At 36.7% G+C, this 19320-nt stretch overlaps 1 protein-coding gene across 4 annotated transcripts in view; it reads right to left on the bottom strand.

The window, feature by feature from the left end:
- Positions 1 to 19320, bottom strand: part of ARHGAP18 (Rho GTPase activating protein 18) — a 120347-nt gene that overhangs the window by 34955 nt on the left and 66072 nt on the right. For all 4 annotated transcript variants that reach the window (XM_037147894.2, XM_037147895.2, XM_037147896.2 and 1 more), the window contains 3 exons: positions 16600 to 16663; positions 11593 to 11771; positions 2142 to 2307 (listed from right to left, as the gene is read on the bottom strand). In XM_037147894.2, coding sequence (XP_037003789.2) covers positions 2142 to 2307; positions 11593 to 11771; positions 16600 to 16663 — 409 coding nt within the window. The remainder of the gene's footprint in view (positions 1 to 2141; positions 2308 to 11592; positions 11772 to 16599; positions 16664 to 19320) is intronic.

The raw sequence follows: 19320 nt of genomic DNA, 5'->3' as shown, positions 1-19320 counted from the left end.
TTGGAAATAATCTCCCTGAAATAACTAGAAAAGTATAAATGGATACATAAGAGAAATAAGAGTACTTATTTTTTTAAATTTGTGTGAAAGTACATAAATATGCAAAAATTTGCAGTCAAATTAAAAGTGTTGGCTTCAAGTAAATATCACTCATCTCTTACCTATTTAATTGACATTTAACATTCTACAATACAGCCAAACATAAATACTTGCCCTTTGAGGAGTCAGCTAACAGTATGACCTTGTTCTACAAAAGTTTTTCTTTTAGAAAACACTGTAGATACTTAGTGTTCTTAAATTTAAATTTGTAGTTTTATCGATTTGGGAATAACTCCAGAAAGGACAGACAATAATTTCTAATTTATCTAAATTAAAATCATAAGCCTTAAGTCTGGCATGAGTATAGCTTGTACCCAGTGCCTCCCATCCCGCCCCCATGACTGAGTGAGTGAACAGCTAGCACAGAGGTGTAACACACATCATCCCGGGGAGAGATAAGTCATTTGATCTTTGAGGTATGAGCCCAGACTTCGCACACTATGACACTTGGTAGAGATGCCATTCAAGAGGATGTCAGTAATCCAGTAAATAACTTGCAGTTTAAATGTTAAGAAAGCAATGTAATCTTCAAGAATATTCAAGTCTAGTTTATAAGGTATCTTATACCTTATAAGCTACCTTAGATAAGATATAAAAATACTTAAAAAGATGGAAAGAAAATCTATTAATAGTGAGACTCTTAATAAGAATGACAATACTTCTCTTAATATTGGCTTACTAGTGCTAAGATGCAATTCTAAAACATGAAAAAAATCCCTCTTCAAGCCAAATTTAAAGTCTCGAGCACAGATATTTAAATTATATTTTTGCTTTATATTTGGAGAAGGCTTTGTGATAAACTTCTAAAGAAACATCTGATGTCTTCATTACCCACAACGGACTTGCAGAAAACCAGAAACATCATTTTACTCAGAAATTCACCTTTCCAAGATTTAAGCTAAAATACTCAAAGGAAATGAGCACAGAATGAGGTCTTCTGGGGCCCAGCATGGAAGAGGGCCTGAAGGGAAGGCACACTTCAGCCCTACAGAGACACTTCCTCCAAAACTTAAATCAGGTGAATACTTGTCTTCGCTAATGTTACCATAGCAACTCAACAATCCTCATTCTTTCTTGGTTTCTCCTTAGGAAACACCATTAAGGTTAAACAAGAGGTCTGAAATTCCTACACAGTAAAGCTTTGACAACAGAGAATTATCTGGATTTCCAGACCAATAATGTCATAGAAAAACAAAAACCGAGAAGCTGCCTGTTCTCGTATTACATTATAAAAAATATATAGTAACTTTATAAAATGGGTAAAGCTGCTTACAAAAGGAAAACTACACATAAACATTGCAAATACAATTTAGCAGTGTTATGTGCCACACTGGCATAATTTTATTAAAAGAGTGAAGAATGTGTTTGCAAAATATTTAGAAGTTGAATGTTAATGAACAAAAGGATTACTAACTATCCTATGTATTTTCCCTCAAATAAATAAGCAAAAGTAATTGATCGGGATCAACCATTTTTCAAGATCTCATTTTGGAAATAAACATATGTAACAAATGCACTATTTTTTAAAAGATTTTATTTACTTATTTTCAGAGAGAGGGGAAAGGAGAGAGAAAGAGAGGGCGAGAAACATCAATGTGTGGTTGCTTCTTCTGCACCCCCTACTGGGGACCTGGCCTGCAACTCAGGCATGTGCCCTGACTGGGAATCAAACCAGGGACCCTTTGGTTCACAGGTCGGCACTCAGTCCACTGAGCCACACCAGCCAGGGCACAAATGCATTATTTTTAATGTACAGTTTTAAAGGAGTAAGCATGTGAGTTAAGATTTCTTGACTCAGAATTTCCTTCTAAATTCCCTCTATGCTAATTGAATATTTGATCGTGCCTTTATTTTTTACAGCCCAGAAGACAGTGTATTTTTATCAAGGTACAAAATTTTTGAAGGCATTGGTTTAGAATCTAAACTTCAGGTTATCTTAGTGTTTGTTCTATAAATGTTTTGCCCCTAAAAACCCTGTTAAAAAGTCAGGCTCATGCTTGGTACTTTAAAAGTAAATCCAATTGTTTTTCATGTCAACTCACCTTTTGTTTTAATTTTCACAGCTTTTTGCTGTTTCAGTTCAACACCCAGTACATCATAGAGCGCTGTCAGTTCAATTAGGGCTAAATAGCAAACTTTCTTCATGTCCTGGGGTGCTAGGTCACCAATCCTGGTGGTGCCTGTTTTGTCTTTTGGCACTCTGAAATTCTAAAATAAATACCATTAATATAGTAAAGGTGTAATATAGTACATTCTAAAGTAAATACTCATAATATACTAATATCATTAGTACAGTAACCTTTTCTTAATGAAAGATAAAATTGTAAGTATAGAATAGTGACAACCAAAGCTATGGCACAATTTCTCCAGCCAGAACAAAGAACGATACTGTCCTGATGATGTACCCCAGACAGTGGAGAGTTCAGGAGTCGGTCTCTGAGATCAGACAAACAATAGAACCAGACCATGTCCTGGGCATATTCATACCAGTGGCTAAGAAGAGAAAAGAGACAGCAAACCCAAAGGAGAAGAAGAACTCTAGTTAACTGACCTTCAAGGAGCAGGGTGATTAGGAGTCCAGCATAAACTATGAAGAGAAAGAAGAGGGAGGAAAAGTGAAAGAGAAGAAAAAGAAAAAGGAATAGTAGCCATAAGAGAGTGCTTACAATGTTCCAGGTACTCTTTACCCACATTATTATTAAGTACCATATATATATAATTGAATACAATATAGCAATATTGTCACTAAAACCCAAATACAATAGACACAGAGGGCTGTATAGCATGGCGGAGGGGCAGACCAGATGGGCCACTTAAGAGCATGGACTTAAGAGCCAGACTGCCTACCAGTCATCTGGCCAATGACTAAGCTCTGTGATGTCTAGCAATTGCTTAAATTAACCATGCTTTCTACAAAACAGAAGTGGATGGAGGAGGAGATGGAGAATGGGCTGGGGAGAGAGAAGGATGGAACAGAGGAAGAGGGAAAGGAGGAGGGAAGGGGAGAAACCAACCCAATTCAGAGGGCCATTGTGCAGTTTAATTGCCTGGCATTTCCCAAGCACTTTTATGTGGTTGCTTTTATTACTACTTTCACCACTGAGTAAGTGAACTGGGACTTAGAGATATTGCTATCATAGGCAGGTAAGTGGTATTTTCGTTGTTTCTTGCCTTTCTCAAATATCATCTACTACCTATTCTGCCTCTTTTAATATTAAATACCTTAAATATAAGAAAACAAACATTTAATACAAATTACAGTTTCACTGTATTTACTGATTACTAAAATAATAACTATTGTGTTTGTTAAAAAATCTTACCAATTTTATCTTTTGGGTTTATCTTTTGACTCCCTAATTTAATGGCCAAGGATGTTCAATTGATTTCATTTTATTTGCTTTGCTTTGCTCAGTTTTACACCATATCATTAATACTTCAAAATCTAAAAACTATTGCAAAAGACATGTCCTAAAGTAGCAGATCTCAAAGAATAATCTAAAGAACACTGGAGGAACTCAATGCCCTTTCAAGGAGCCCAAGAGGTCAAAAACTGTTTTAATAATCAACACTAAGACACTATTCACCTTTTCCCTCTCTTTCTCCCACAGTTGTACAGTGGAGTTTCCCAGAGGTACGACACCTGCGCTATTGCACCTGAAAATGCAGATGTGGATAAGAGAAGCTGCTAGAATATGAAACCATGTCACATGTCTTAGTAATTTTTGTTCATAAATATGGCTATTTTTCACAAAAATGTTAACTGCACTATTGCATTTTAAATGGAATAATAAATACTCTTTTAATTTCTCAATTTTAATTTCTAATATGGTAAATATCTATAGGTATAACTGACATCAATGAAAGCTTCCCTCCCATTTTTTAATTGTTTATTTATCAAAAGAACTATATCCTGGCCTACATATTCCTCTTTCATAGTTGAAGAACCCCAGACCAGTGACCAACTTCCATGAGACTCATGAGATCCAAAGAAAGTCTTTACATTCCAAAATCACTTTGAACCGGCCTTGTTCACCTCCTCAAAATCTTTCATGAACTCCTAATTGCTATAAAAATCTTCATATGCCTTCTTTCTTGGTTCAGACTTAGAGAGCTGCAAGCCCCCAGGAAACAGCCAACACCCTAACAGTATGAATTTGGAGACACCTGGCCAAAGGCCACACATCTGAGGTTTTTGTCAAAGCACTGAAAACCATGGTAGGTATTCTCAACACCAACATCCTTCCTCACTGATAAAACAAAAGCTTTTTGAGGTCCTCAGTAATTTTTCGGAGCTTAAAGGGGTTATGGGACCAAAATGATTGAGAGTCGTTGCCCCAAGAGCACTTCCTAACACCCGCCACTTTGGGTAATTGAGCAGCTAATTTTTTTCAAGCAAACTCAACTCCAAGAAAAAACCTTTAAGTCCATAGTAGGAGAAAGAGGTTATTTCTTAACTTTTTGTAACAATTATTTTTCCTGTGAGAACAAAAAATGAGAAGCAATAGACACAATTCAATGTGGGTCCCAAGTGAATTTCCAGCCAGAGAGAGTTACTGGCCTCCAGGGGGCAGTGTGAAGGGACTGAGAATATGGAGCCAGACAACAGGTGGCAAATCTCATCTCCATCACTTACTACCTATGTGACCTTTGGCAAATTACATTACCTGTGTGTCTCAGGCTCTTCATCTATAAAATGGGAATAATAATACAACCTGTGTCATAAGGTTGTGGTGGGGGTCAAAGAGCAAACACTGAGCTTGCAAAAAGTATTATTACTACCTTTTCTTTCACAGAACTTTCTCAATAATTTCAAGATTTCACAGTTTTCCTTTCCTCCTAAATATTACTGGAAGGTAAGAAAAAAAGGATAGTACTCATAATTTGATAGATGATTTCTCATTCTATCCTGCAAGAGTCCCCATACGACAGGTATTATTACAGCATATTTTAAGTGGGGAAACTGAAGTTCAGTAAAGAGAATTCAGCAGCAGCCAGTGACGTAATTTGGATATAAATTCAGATCTTCTAAATCCTGAACTCAGTAATCATGCTGTTCTGCTCCTCTTTTTTATCCGCCACAGCACGCAGAAGGGAATGTGGGTTGATGGATGTAGATAGAGGACTGTGAGGCCCTCAAGGAGAAGAGTCAGGGCCTAATCAGCTCTGTGACCCTCCAGCAGCGGAGGCCTGGCACAAGGGCAGGCGCGGAGCCCCAGTCTGCTCAGAGAATGAAGACACCCTCAGGCAGAAAGCACAGAATCAGCCTCAGCGAGGGGCGGGGCCCCTGGCTGGCGGCTCCCCTCATCTCCTCTGACTTGTCCTGGGCTCCACAGTTTCCTCGTGCTTGGCCCCAGAGTTCTGCTAATTGCTTTGTTTTTGAAGGACTAGACCCCCTATTTAACAACCATTTACTTTTTTTTTTAAGCCCTAAATGTTTCATTAAAATTTGTTGCTTTTGGTCTAATAATCCAAACACATGTAATATAATTATTCAAAGCATTACCCGAGGTAAATGTTTAAAGAAACCTGAAATATTATTAGTTCAAACATTTGATTTACCTAGCAATACATGTCATGAGCTTTATTTATTTATTTAACATTGTGCTTAATGAAAGGACTTAGTTTTTTTTTTTTATCCCAATGTTTAATTCATAGCAGCATTAAATATTTATGAAGCTTCCTGTCATTTTGTTTAGTTAACAGGCTGGATGTTTCAGTTTGCTGGCTAAGAGAAGGCAGTGCAATTTCAGCAAAAGGAAGCTCTTTATCTTTTAAAAAATGTGCTTCAAGAAAAGAGTGAAATATAATTTTTTGAAAAATACAAGGTCTTTGGTTCTCATGTGTTACCCTAAATTCATCCGATGGCCTTTGGGGCTGCATCCGTCTTTTGTAGGCCTTGCAGGACGAGGGGTCCCTGAGGCATCTCATTAGTTACGAGGCAGCCGACTCTTTTACTCATCAAGCCACTTGAATTTCAACTTGGAAAGCAAGAGAATCTACTCTCCATGGGGCAATTTCCACAAGATGACTTTCATATACTCTGCTAGGAGATTCATTTCTTACCTAAGAATTTTTTTCATGTGTAAAATGTGATTTTATTACATTTCATTCACTGTAATTTCAAGAAAATGAATACTTTTCTAGATAAATGAACTTTTAGGAATCTTTCATATTTGCTGTTTTTTAAAATATGTTCATATTTTTTAATGGAGAGCAATAGCCATAATTTAACCTTTTCTTGATAATTCAGGGTTATGAGTTTAAAAACTGATTTTTATATCGTGTACAAGTCTGTGTCTGCCCCAGCCATTCAGGGTCCTAACTCAGTCCTGCACCACCATGTCTTCTACTGTCCTTTAGTGTCTCGCAGAGTTGCTTCATTCTCTAGCAAATTCTCAGCTTGGCCCTCCACGCCTACTTTCTGGCCCTCGGTATGCACAGAGTTGTTATAAAGTGAGAATCTACTTGAATTAAACACAATTCAATAGGAGTCCAAAAGATTGATGAAAAAGAACCTGAGAATTAAAATATGGACTTGAATTTAGAATACAAACAGTTATCTTAAAAATCATTTTAAAGCTATGGTCTTAAAAGTTTCTAAATAAATCCTCAATGTTTTTAGTCTCCAAGACAGAACGGAGTGGTATTAAATTTTTATTTTATATGACAGACCCAAGAAACCAGAATCTTATTTACGTAACATTCAAAGTTACCCCAAATAAGTTGTCTATAACTCCAATACAATAACACCAAGTGTTCCCCCTGATAGTTCTAGGACCCAACTGGCATCACACATAGCTATTATAGTATTATTGACTATATTCTCCATGCTGTACTTTACAGCTTTATGACTATTCTATAACTACCAGTTTGTACTTCTTAATCTCTTTAACTTTTTACCCATTACCCAAACCATCCTCCCCTCTGGCAAACTTCAATCTGTTCTCTACATCTTTGAGTCTGTTTCCATTTTATTTGTTTATTTTGTTATTTGGATTCCACATATAAGCAAAATCATATGGTATTTGTTTTTCTCTAACCAACTTATATCACTTAGCATAATACTCTCTAGCTTCATGCCATTGCACATGGAAACTAATTGAAAAATTAAATAAATAAATATTTTTAAAGGATACAAACTCACAAATTTAAATTAAATGCATATACACCTCTAGGACACATTAAATGGAGCCAACACAGCCTGCTAGAAAAGACTTAGTCACTGAAACCAAGCCTCAGCACGCTGTGTAACCTCTCTAGCCCATTGCCTTGTATGAATAAAAAGAATCAGAATATCTACCACATAGAGATCATCTGACGATAAGTGAAATAATTGCAGAGTGTACTTTCTGAGATATAGTGCGTACACAAGAACACAATGAATAGTAGCTAAATTTTCAAACTAAAGTACATTCAAGGTTACAAAGGTGATCTCCAAATTTACGAGAAATTTGAATCCACTGTGTGACATCATGAAGAATTAACAAAGACTGCTTGATGTAAGAAAAAGGAAGTGAATATATAATGGGGTCAACAGAGAACAGCGATTACATAAAGTCTACTGCTAATTTACAGAAGCAGAGGAGCATGGGGTAGAAATGGAATTTAAGCTTCTACCCACTTACACACCTGCCTCAGATGGTGAATATAAGTATTTACTTCATCAACCACGCTGAGGACAGGTGGAAACCTTACTTGTCCATGCCTTCTAGAAAAGGCATGGATAAATGAGTGATAGAGATGAACAGACACATACATGGGTACATAAATACATGGATTGATTGGCAGGGATTATCAAAAGCATGGCATCTAGTAATTTCAGAGATGATTTTACATATTTTATCTAATGTAAGTTCAGTCAGGCAAGACTTATAACAGTCAAGTCAAATGCTGAGCTAGACCACAAAGAATTGGCTAAGGTTTCCTTGGTAAACATGGAACAACAAGGGGATAGAAATGAGAGGGTCATTTTAAGCTCAAGACATTGCATGAATAAAAGCAAAAGGGTCTCAGAGTACAGGTTAGTGTAGTAAGGGGAGAATAAAATGATAGAGGAAGTTTTAAGTCTATCAAGTGGAGATTAATTAATTTATTTCATGCCATTGCTTGAAACAACAACTTAAAAGTCAACAATGTCTTCATTTTGTTACATTAGACTCTCCTATCTGTCACTTTAAAACTTTTCCATCTGTTGAGATAAAGATTGTCACTTTTAAAAGATACTTTTGCTAAGAATAGTTTGGGAGTGTGGATCATGTCTTTAGGCCAAATGATGCATAGTCCTGTACTTTCCCCACTGGGCATAAAAATCCTTAAAGGCAGTTTTTAAAAATCTATAATAAAGCCTGGAAACCACTCCGATGTCCACCATTCGGAAACTGGTGAATAAATTGCCATTTTAATACATTTTCACAATAGAGTACAATGTATCTGTAAAAAGGAATGAGAAATATCTCTCTATACCACTATACTCTATACTGTAATCTCCCAAACATAACACTAAATCAAAACAAACCAAAAATTCAGGGTGGAGAAAAGTATGCATAGTGGGGTACAAATTATCTGAGAACAGAAGAATAAACCATAAATTTAAAGTAAGAAATTTACCTATGAGGGGAGGGACAGAATAGAATCTGGCTCAGGGATTGAAGCCAGATTTTGAATACACCTTAATTTTAGATTTGATTTCTGGACCATGTAAATACTTTGCATGCTTATAAAAAATTAAAATAAAAAGATCTATCCTAAAGATTGTAAATAAAATGACGTAAATTACCCCAACCAGGTATGCAGTTGGTGATCTAACCACATGGAGAATAACTATCCTAAGAAACCTAGAACACAATAATTTTATTGTTATATTCCTTTTGAGATCTATCCCAAGGATACAAACAGCTAAAGAAAAGAAAAACAAGTTTAAACTGTTTTCTCATAATCATATCACTGATGACAGTATTGATATTATCGTCTGAGAATACTCTGTGTGTATTAATGGAAGATAAAACAAACTAGTAATTTTGTGACATTCTCATCATATGACCTGATGGTCCCTAAGAACCACAATTCTCAGCATAGAAGAAAGAAGGCACAGATGTACTTCTGTCCTCGGAAAAGGCTTTAACCAAGGGCAGCCCAGACAAGAAATGCTCTTAGTGTTCTGCTCATAGTCATAAAGTATATTTCTACTAAACAGAACCAACATTTTGTGAGCCAGACAAGTTTAGGTCTGCAGGATAAAATATGCCAGCTACAGATGGAAAGCTTTTTCTGATGCCATGTCATATGTGTCTAAATCCATGAGTTAAGATCCTATCTTTACAAGAAAATGAAAATAAAACAACACTAATTGGTCACTAGTGAAAGATGCTAGGGAACAAAGACAAATTGAAAACTGGTGAAGAAAAGGAAGTAACCACTTTGGGGATGTTTTTCTTAAAAGAATCATTCAAATTAATAAATTAAAAAAAGAAATGAGACCATCATTGTGTAACCATTAATAACCTAATAGATCCAAGCATTGATCAGAAAGAGGTGCTACTTTACAAAGAGGAAGACAACGAGACATTTGTGTCTCTTGACACACAGTCACACTTAAAATAGTTTTCACACACAAAAATAAATGAACTTGAATATGGTGAATTTAGAGTCAATTAACAGGAAAATGGAAGAAAACAGGAAAAAAATAGGCACAGAGGAAAACTGTTCATGACTCAATAACTACGTATCTTTAACAAATAAATTTCAAGGTAGAGAGAGAGGGAGACGCTAAAGAAAGAATAGGGAATAGGACCGAAGGTAATAAAAGAAGGGAGGGTAGTGAGAGATGGGGAGACAGAGACACAGGGGAAAGAGGAAAAGAGGGAGAGATTTAAAAAGTCTTAAAAGACATACCAACCAACTGCAGTACGTAAATCTTATTTGATTTCTGATTCAACAAAGTGTTTAAAAATTATGAAATGTATAATATAATTTGAAATCTATACATGGTCTGAATATTTGAAATTGAGACCTGTTAGCACTTTTCAGCTATCATAATGGTAATATAGATGTGTTTCTAAAAAGCCCTCTTTAAGCTTTTAGAAACACATACTGAAAAATTTATAGATAAAATATAATTCCAAGATGTGTTTCAAAATAATACAGAAGAAGAAACTTGTTTGGGGTATGGATAGGTCAGGACTAGCCATGGGTTAATAAATGTTGGCTAAGTGATGAATATTTGGGGTTCATTACATATACTATTCTTTTTAATGCTTACATGTGCAAAATTCTACAAAATACATAAATAAATACTTTTTAAAAAATGAGATATTCAGCAGCAATGTGAATGAACACTCAGTACACACAGCTTCATTTTGAAATACAATCTATTACTAGAAGTAAATGGATTTCCTCAAGTCTGAGGGGAGAAACACAGGGTGAGCCCGGAACATCTTGTACTAGAAAAGTGAAGACATAAATGAATGATGGGGGCAGGCTAAAACGACATAGGACCCAAACTGGTCCTATGGGCTCCTATTGGTCAACTTTGGGTAAATTTAAACATCAAAAATATAATGATTTACAAAACATTGAATGAAAAAAGAAAGCTTTCAGTTCATAGTGATATTCAATAACAAAAAAGAGAAAAGAGAGAAAAGCCAAGTATTACAGCAGATTGCTGGCCCATCCATGTAGAAGAAATAATAAAATTAGAAAATCACTATTTCTCAACACCAGTTTAAACACTGTTTCAGGTAGGATGACAAGGGCATGGAGAAACCTCTGGGGAGTAGATTTTCACTGACAAATAGGACATTTGCCCAGTCTCAAGGATCATAAATTAACATTAATTTCCCATAGGAAAAGTATCTTTACAATGGGGAGATGTGGGGAACGTCTCCTCCACCAGGTGGCCAAACTTCCATCACCAATAAAGAAACCATGGGACATCATGCCCTTCCACTGATGATGCAGTGGGAGGCTTAAACGTCATCTGGGCAGTGTTTGGCCAAAAATGTTTAACCAGAATCTAATCATACAGGAAGAAACAAAATCAGAAATCTGATTTGCGCTCTTCAAAAATATGAATCAGAAAGCAGGGGATCTGATCTAGATTCACAGAAACAAAAGGAGGACATCAGATGCAACACATAATCTCTGAACTGTGATGGAGGTGGAGAAAGGGGAAGCGATAAAGCAAAATATGACAATTAGGAAATTTTGAATATTACCTTTTAGAAATGTAATTTTGTTTTATTGTTCAATTTCTTAAGTATCATATTTCTGTTTTGTTAAACTAAAAAATGTTCATTCACATTGATAGCACGGCATATACACAGGTAGACATGAAAGGAGAGAAAGCGTAGGTTGTAAAAGGCTAACTAATGACTGAATCTACTGTACGGGTGCTTGCTATCCTATTCTTTCAACTTTTCTCCAGTGAAGTTTTGAAAACAAAAACTAGTTAGAAATCAAGGCTGGTCAGTGACATCTGAATAGTGCCCTACATACAGGTATTGGGGCATCGTGGCCTTTGGTCTTCTGGGTCTTATCCTTGGAGCTCTCTTTCTGATTGACTGCTTGCTCTGCAAACGACACCTCCAGGTTGATGTCTGTTTCAGAAGCAGGTGCCTCCTCGGGCACCAGCGGGATAAGCTTCTTTTCACCATCATCTAGGCCAGATGCCTGGTCTGGGGAAAATAAAAACAAAATGCACAATTCTCATGCTTTATTCCTTTGCTTTTTTTACATCTAATACATTAACTACATAAAAACCCCTGGGAAAAGTATGCTCAAGGAATCCTTCCAATGTTGTGTGCAGGAAGGGCGGGGGGTGGAGGGGGCAGTGGCTGGTGGCATGTAAGGGACAAATGTGATGACCAGAAATCCATAGTTCAGCTGTGGAATCTTTCTTTGAGCTCCCAATTCTTAGACTGGGTCCAGTTCCCAAACATTGCTGGATAATCTCAAACTCTGAATGAAAAACCTCGCAAAAATTGCATAGACTTAATTGTTCTTTTATTTAAGTTAGTTGTAATCTGTCTTAGAACTAGCAATATGCTATTTCATTTCTTCACAGAAGAACAGATTCCTGGAATAAGGCCTGTTCTATGCACTGCATTTTTTCATTCTGGAATGTTACCTACCTATCATAGCAAAAATTTCAAAACAAGAGTTACTGCCAAAAACTTATCACTGTAGGAGTCAGTTCTGGAGGTACCTGGTACAGGAATCAATAGATTTGGCACCTGATTCTACCAAAGACGATAAAAGGACCTAAAACTATAAAGCTATTCAAATAACTTCCAGATATTTACATCAACATTTCAATACTATAAGTTCAATCTTTTGTTTGTTTGTTACTTCTACAGGAAAAAATATATATTTAAAAACCTCTTTGCTGAACACACCAAAGCTTTGCTAAGCTTTGGAGAATATAATTCTAAATTTTACTGTTTGATAATTTTTTATTTTAATGCAACTCACATTTTAAAGAAACCCTGGAAGCAATAACAAGATTATTATTATTTTCTCACTGCAGATCTATAATTCACGTGGAGCAGAAGTGAATTACAAAATAAAGTTACATGATACATTTTCATATTATATACTAATATGATAAGGTGATGAAAGGTAAAGGTAATTTTAAAATTTAACAAATATGTCTTATACACATGTTAAAAGTATAGAAAATATATTTATAATCATTAAAATTAAAAATGAAAATTTTTGTTTTACAAAAGAAAATGAAGAATAAATATAAATCTAGCCTTGTTCATTTCCACTCGGTGAGCAGGGCAGGCTTAAGGTCATGGGATGTGAGAAACCACACAGGACTCCGGGCTCAGACAGGCCCTGCGCAGGCTGGGGGTGGAGGGAGCATGGGGGTGGTGGGCGGGGCTCTGCTGTTACATCTTGAAGTCTGAGCAAGCACCTTTCCAATTTGCACTGGGCCCTGCAAATTGCAAACTTGGTCCTAGCGGTATCTCACAATTAAGAAAGCAACCAAACATTCACCTACATTAATTCCAAAAATGAAAATAAATTGGAAGCTCCTTGACAGTATTTATCTGCTGTCTCATCTATACCACCTGATATGCTCTTCAATAGCATGTGACAATATTTTTTAAGTTAGAATAACTAGAACTTCATTCAGTTAATTTCACAGTATTAACTTAAAATGACAAAGCCAAATTTCAGTTTTATTTTCCCACTGGTTTACAGTGTTTTGTGTTTTACTGTGACCATGTATGTTGTTTTCTTAGGAAACCATTTTAAGAGGGAAAAAAGATTAGCTATTTTCTTGAATTAGAAGCCACCTTTCAAGAATGTGACTGTTTATGAATAAGAATTTTAAAACTATTCCCTCTTCTCTTTAACATCCCCAGGGTAGACTTACAATAAATACCCCCCCACCCATGAAATGTCCTGTACTGAATTAAAAACTGAGTAGAAAAATTATAATTAAGTCACAATCTAATATATTTAAAGCATAAATTTTCTGTAAAACATGGCAAAAACATGTACATAAAAGCATAAAAGCTCAAATGATAAATTAAGTCAGAGAAGATAGTAGGAAAAACAGTTGCAGGAGTAATGCAGGGACTGCTACAAGAAATGTGTAGTTAATTGGTTGACAAATGTATCTGAATCAATTATCTACTCTCAAAGAGAAAAGTTAAAAGAATGCCGAGATAAAACTTCTGGCTCTCAAAGTCCTCACCAGTAAAGAATGTAATTTCTTTAACCTGTTCTCCTTAGGTTTTGAAGTGGTCAACAGCACTCACTGGGTTACAAATATTTTACAAAACTCCTTGAAGTTTTTCAATTGTCCAAAATAGCCCAAGTGCCCTTATTTAATTTTTTTCCTTCCTCCATAGACATAAAATAAAATAAAAGAGGGAGAGAGAGAAAAAAATATATATTTATTAACATGAAAGTTTTTAAATTATTAGGGCATTGTTAATATATCTAAATGCAAGTATTAAATACTAGGTCTTTCATATATACAGAGTTGTACGATTTGACAAAAAGTTAAGATTACTATTTCACAGTAGGTTAATTTGAAATGTGACAGCACTTGCAACACTACCACTTTGTAACTTTTTCATTTAGAATAAGTATCTTTCATGGAGCAAGTATTAAAGCCCAAGTGCAGGGGAAACATTTACAATAGAGTATGTCATGCATGCCTTCAGATTTTGAGCAGAAACAGCTCCACATTTTACCTCTAGACAGTGTTTTCCATGCATTTCATTCAGACCTTTTCTATGCTTGCCTAACACTGGTTAATTCACTGGCTAGCGAAAGAGCATGGCATTGCCCAGAACAGGTGCAGTAGTAAATACTCAGTGATTTGGATGGCATTACACACACTCTCTTATTATGCTGATTAGAGGCTCTATCAGAATTGGAGGCTCTTCATAGCATTCCAGCAAAGGCAGATGTGAATCAGGCAGCAAGCTGGCCATACTTCACTGGCCTGCTGCAAGCTGGGCTGGAAAGTGCTCACATAATGAACTTGTCTTCTGGAACATCTATTTATACAGCATGCATCACCATTTCTGGCAAGAGAGGAAAACATCTAGAAAAAACAATATTTCCTCAGTGTTCATTTAGAGATTGCCAGTCACTGTCGCCCAAAGTCTAAAACATATTGACTTTGGCACAAAAGGTTCATCTGCTTCTCTTGACGACCCAGCTCTCTAGCAGGCCAGCACTAGGCGATCTGGTTCACTTGCCATTTCGCTGTTTGCTGGTATGTAGACTTGGGAAACACCTACTAACTTCATTCTGATAAAAAAAACAAAAACATGCCACTAAAGAAACCTCTAAAGAATAGTAGAAGCAAGTGCTTCTATAGATATAAATGTATAGACATGTATGCATGTATAAACACAATTACATATACACATAGGTGTTCAGGAGAGTGCTCGGAAAAGTATAGAAGAATGAAAAAATACATATAGTAGATGCTCTAAGACACCAAAATGCTCTATATAATCTTGGACTAACTCCCGGTTTTTACAGAACATTCGGGTACACTTCCTAGTTCTCCCCAGTCTGCCTGATCCTCCTGCCCAACTACTTACAATCAAAATACAACAATACCAATGGCATGGACCCTCCAGGCACCAAGTCTTAAGAACATAAACAAAAGGACAAGTCCCCGAGTTAGAGTCTGGAAGACCACCTTTATGATAGTTTTTAAGCAGCAACACATTAAAAAATTAAATTTTTAAGCTTAAGTCTATTACTTTAATTGAGAATGCTTTTCCTTTTTGTAAATAAATGAAACAGCTATAGATTCTTTCTTGGTAAGTATTAAGAAAGTCTTCATATTTCTTTTCATCCATGCCCTGAATTTCTAATTCATTTCTCAAGTAACAGATACAGAAGGAGAAAAGTATGTTATGTAAAGGAGAATTATAATCAATTGTCCAAAACATTCTAAGTATTCTTTAAAGTTTTTCTAAATTTTCTGAAAAGTAATTCACTTATAAATTAAGACCTCACGATTTGAGCACAAGGCCTCAAATTCACTGGCTCCACTTACGGCTCTATGGCCTTGGGAAAGTGACTTTACCAATTCTCTCAACTGTAAAATACGTTAAGAACAATACATTCTACATAGAGTTCTTCAGTATATTAAATTAGGTAAACATCTCCACAGAGTGCCTGCAAACGGTAAGCATTTGGAAAAGTGACTATGTATAAAGATATTAGAATAGATACACAAATATAAACCAATCAACATCATTATCATCAAAGGCTCACTATAGAAGGTGTGTCCAGAAAAAATCGGACCATTGTTAACATAACAAGAATGGTTTGCCCCACACTGATGTAACCTGGCAGCCAAGGAGAGTGGACTTACATGTGTGAACAATGACAACATCACTGTACTAGCCAGTGGGGGTGGCAGACACTGTTGAGTGAGCATGTGTACTGTGTGGCTGTTGCATTTAAAACAACTGAGTGAGTAGATCAATGAATCTGCATCAAATTTTGCAATAGCCTCAAACATTGCTCCATGGAAACTATTTGCATTACTCAGAAGGCTGCAGCTATGCAACTGGTGGTTGGCAGCTTCATCATAACAACGTGCCCACTCACGTATCACGTCTCATGCAGAGTATTTTGGTGAAACAGCAAATCACTCAGGTGAGTCAGTCCTCTACAGCCCAGATTTGGTGCCCTGCAACTTGGGAGAACTGTGTAAGGTCCCAAGGCACCTACTTTGAAGGGGACTAAGACATCATTGTGCTATGTACAATGTCCTGTGTCTCTTGTATCTCGTATCTTCTTTGATAAATGTCTCCATTTGTCATAGTACATGGCTGGATATTTTATGGACACACCTCAGCTGCTCGGCCCTCTGTAATTATCTACTTATGTACTGTATATTACTATTTTAGTATAATTTTCTTACTAGAATTGTAAGTGAATGTTTTAAAAGGCTGTATCTATTTGTCATATGAATAAGCAGAAGAATACAAGAGAACAGGTCCAACATACCATCTTTTCCTTGGTATTTGTTTTCATTTGTTCTGACTGACTGTGATTCAGTGCCATCTGGAGCCTAAAGATAGAAAATGGGCCATTTAGTCATCTCCAACTCACAACCAGAAAAATGGAATTATAAGTAATTCCATTACTAACCTTTAGAATATAAGAAATGTATTCAGAATTATGGTGATCACAGGGAAAAATGTACTCTGGTTATAATCAACAAATATTTGATTACTCACAACTCAATAGACACAATACTAAGCACTGTGGGGAATAGGACAAATGTCAAGAGAGCCCCAGCTATGAAGGATGCCACTACTTAGCTGAGGGGAAAAGACAAATATATCAAAAAGCTATCGATATGCATCAATGGATAAGTAAATAAGCAAGAGGGTATACCCACACAATGGGATATTATTTGGCAATAGAAAGAAATGAGTACTGATAGATGCTACAACATGGATGAACCTTGGAAACATCATGCTAAGTGAAAGGGACCAATCACAAAGGCCACATATTATGATTCCATTTCTATGAAATGTCTAGAAAAAGCAAACCATAAAGACAGAAAACAGATTAGTGGTTGTCTAGGGGGTAAAGAGGAAAATATAAGGAATGACTGCTAATCGATATAGGCTTTTTTTGAGAATGATGAAAATGTACTAAAATTGATTGTGGTGATGTTGTAAATATGTGAATACTCTAAAAAAATCACTGAATTGTAGGCTTTAACTGGGTGAGTTGGATGGTGTGTGACTGACATCTCAATAGGTCTATCATAAAACAAAACTACAACATGGAGCTAATAAAATAGAAATCTTCAAATTTTTTAAAAAGCTGGTGATAAATGTCAGATAAACTAAAACTAAATTAGCAAAAAGTTATTAAGAGCACATATAGGCAAAGGAACTCCTTTGTCAAGGGGTCAAAGCAGTGACGTGTGAGAAATGCTACCCTCCAAGAGATTACAGACTCGGTAGAACACTCTCCTCACCAGCAAGTGTGGCCAGGCAGCACTTCCTCCTCTCCCAGTCAGGCTTCAGAAGGTATTCAGTAATCAGGAAGGGAAGATCGGTGATACACAGACATCTAACTGAATGAATTATTTTTTAAAATATCATTCGATTGGATTTTCACCTTTACAAAAAAGAACGGTGGCCTTTGTAGTTGTCCTCACCATACATTTTACCTCGAATTATGAGTCAAGAAGGACCCCTCCCTCCCTGCAGTCTAAGAAAAGTCTAGAAAAGCACAGGGTCAGGTACACAGAGACCATTACTGCACTACTCAAAGACTGGCAGCACCCGGGACGGTGTACGGTGACTACCAAATCCCAGGTGTGACATGGGGACTGTGGCACTACTTCAATCCCCCACAGGACGGAGCAATACCACCCCCTTCCTCTGCCCACAAGCCCACAGAAGATTAGCTCTCTGCAGCACAATGAACACAGTGAGTGATTCTAATCTTACACATGAACACATATTTTAGAGCATGTGGTTGGAAGTGTTTCCCTTAGCAATTGAAGTTGACAGTGCAGATGGTACTCGTTTCTGTATTATATTTCCTAGTGTCAGCAAGGGCTTCATGAGGAAGCACATGAAATGGAAGGGATGAATATGTACTTGTTTGAGAACAGAAGAACTGCAGGTGAAGATGGCTGGCTCATGTTTGCTGGAGGGAGGGAGGGACGGAGCGGTGGCTCTAAAGGGTGGCAAGTGTTTCAATTAAAAGCATGCAGTGTAAGCAGGTCAACATTATTTTAAATTACTTGTGCTATTTCTCTTTTCATGGCTTATCCAATGATACAATCCACCAACTGCCTTGGACTGAAGCCACGTAGTTCAGGCATGATCAGGGATCTCCTGAAAAGTCCTGCTTCTAGCACTGAGTTGCAACATCCTCTTCAAAATGGGCTTCGGTCCCATGGTATGTATTGATACTTTCCTTAGTCTCAGCTCTCTGCCCCTCCCCTTTTTACTTCCTCTTACCTCCTTTAGCTGGGAAAGAAATGTCATAATACATATTTCCTTACCATTTATTTTTCTAATGGTTGGACACTTAATCGAATCCTTCCATTCCAGAAGATGCACCAAATAACTACTGGGTGTTAAGAGACTTGCCTGGAACCAGCCAGTGACCCCTAACTGTAAAATAGACTGGATTTGATCCACAATTGACCACACAAATGGAGCAGAAATCTGCAGCTAATCAGGATTTCTTTGAAGAATGAAATGTCTCCAAAAAGCAAAAAACCTCTACGTGACAGAAAGACACCTCGAAAACAAGTCCTTTTGTTACCTCGATTCCGTAGAGTCATGAGATATTTATTATTTTTTACCTACGGTGTGACTAGAGTCGCACGTTCAGACTACTTAACATCAGAATCCCATATGAAAACCCAAATACAGCAGGATGCATAGTGGTTAAAATAAAAGCGCATACTAGAGACAAACAAATTTGGGTTTCCTATCTACAGAACATCGAGCCATTTACTTAAAGACTATGAGGCTCAGCCAAAGGATGAAAATGGTAATGCTTCCCTCAAAAGACAGCTGTAGGGATTAAAGGAGACAAGGCAAGGAGCATAGTTAGCACAGTAAGTATTCAGTGGTGGCAGCTATCATTATTACTACTATTATCGTTGCCATCCTTGTTCAAAATCCCTTTTGTTTGCTCTCATTCTGACCACCCTACTGGGTTTTCTAGGCCAGAGCTAGTCAGTGT

This window comes from Artibeus jamaicensis, unplaced genomic scaffold (assembly GCF_021234435.1).
Source record: "Artibeus jamaicensis isolate MK-2021 breed Jamaican fruit bat unplaced genomic scaffold, CSHL_Jam_final contig_387, whole genome shotgun sequence".
Classification (NCBI taxonomy): domain Eukaryota; kingdom Metazoa; phylum Chordata; class Mammalia; order Chiroptera; family Phyllostomidae; genus Artibeus; species Artibeus jamaicensis.
Note: the sequence above shows the minus strand (reverse complement) of the source record. Positions and strands in the feature narration are given on the sequence as shown.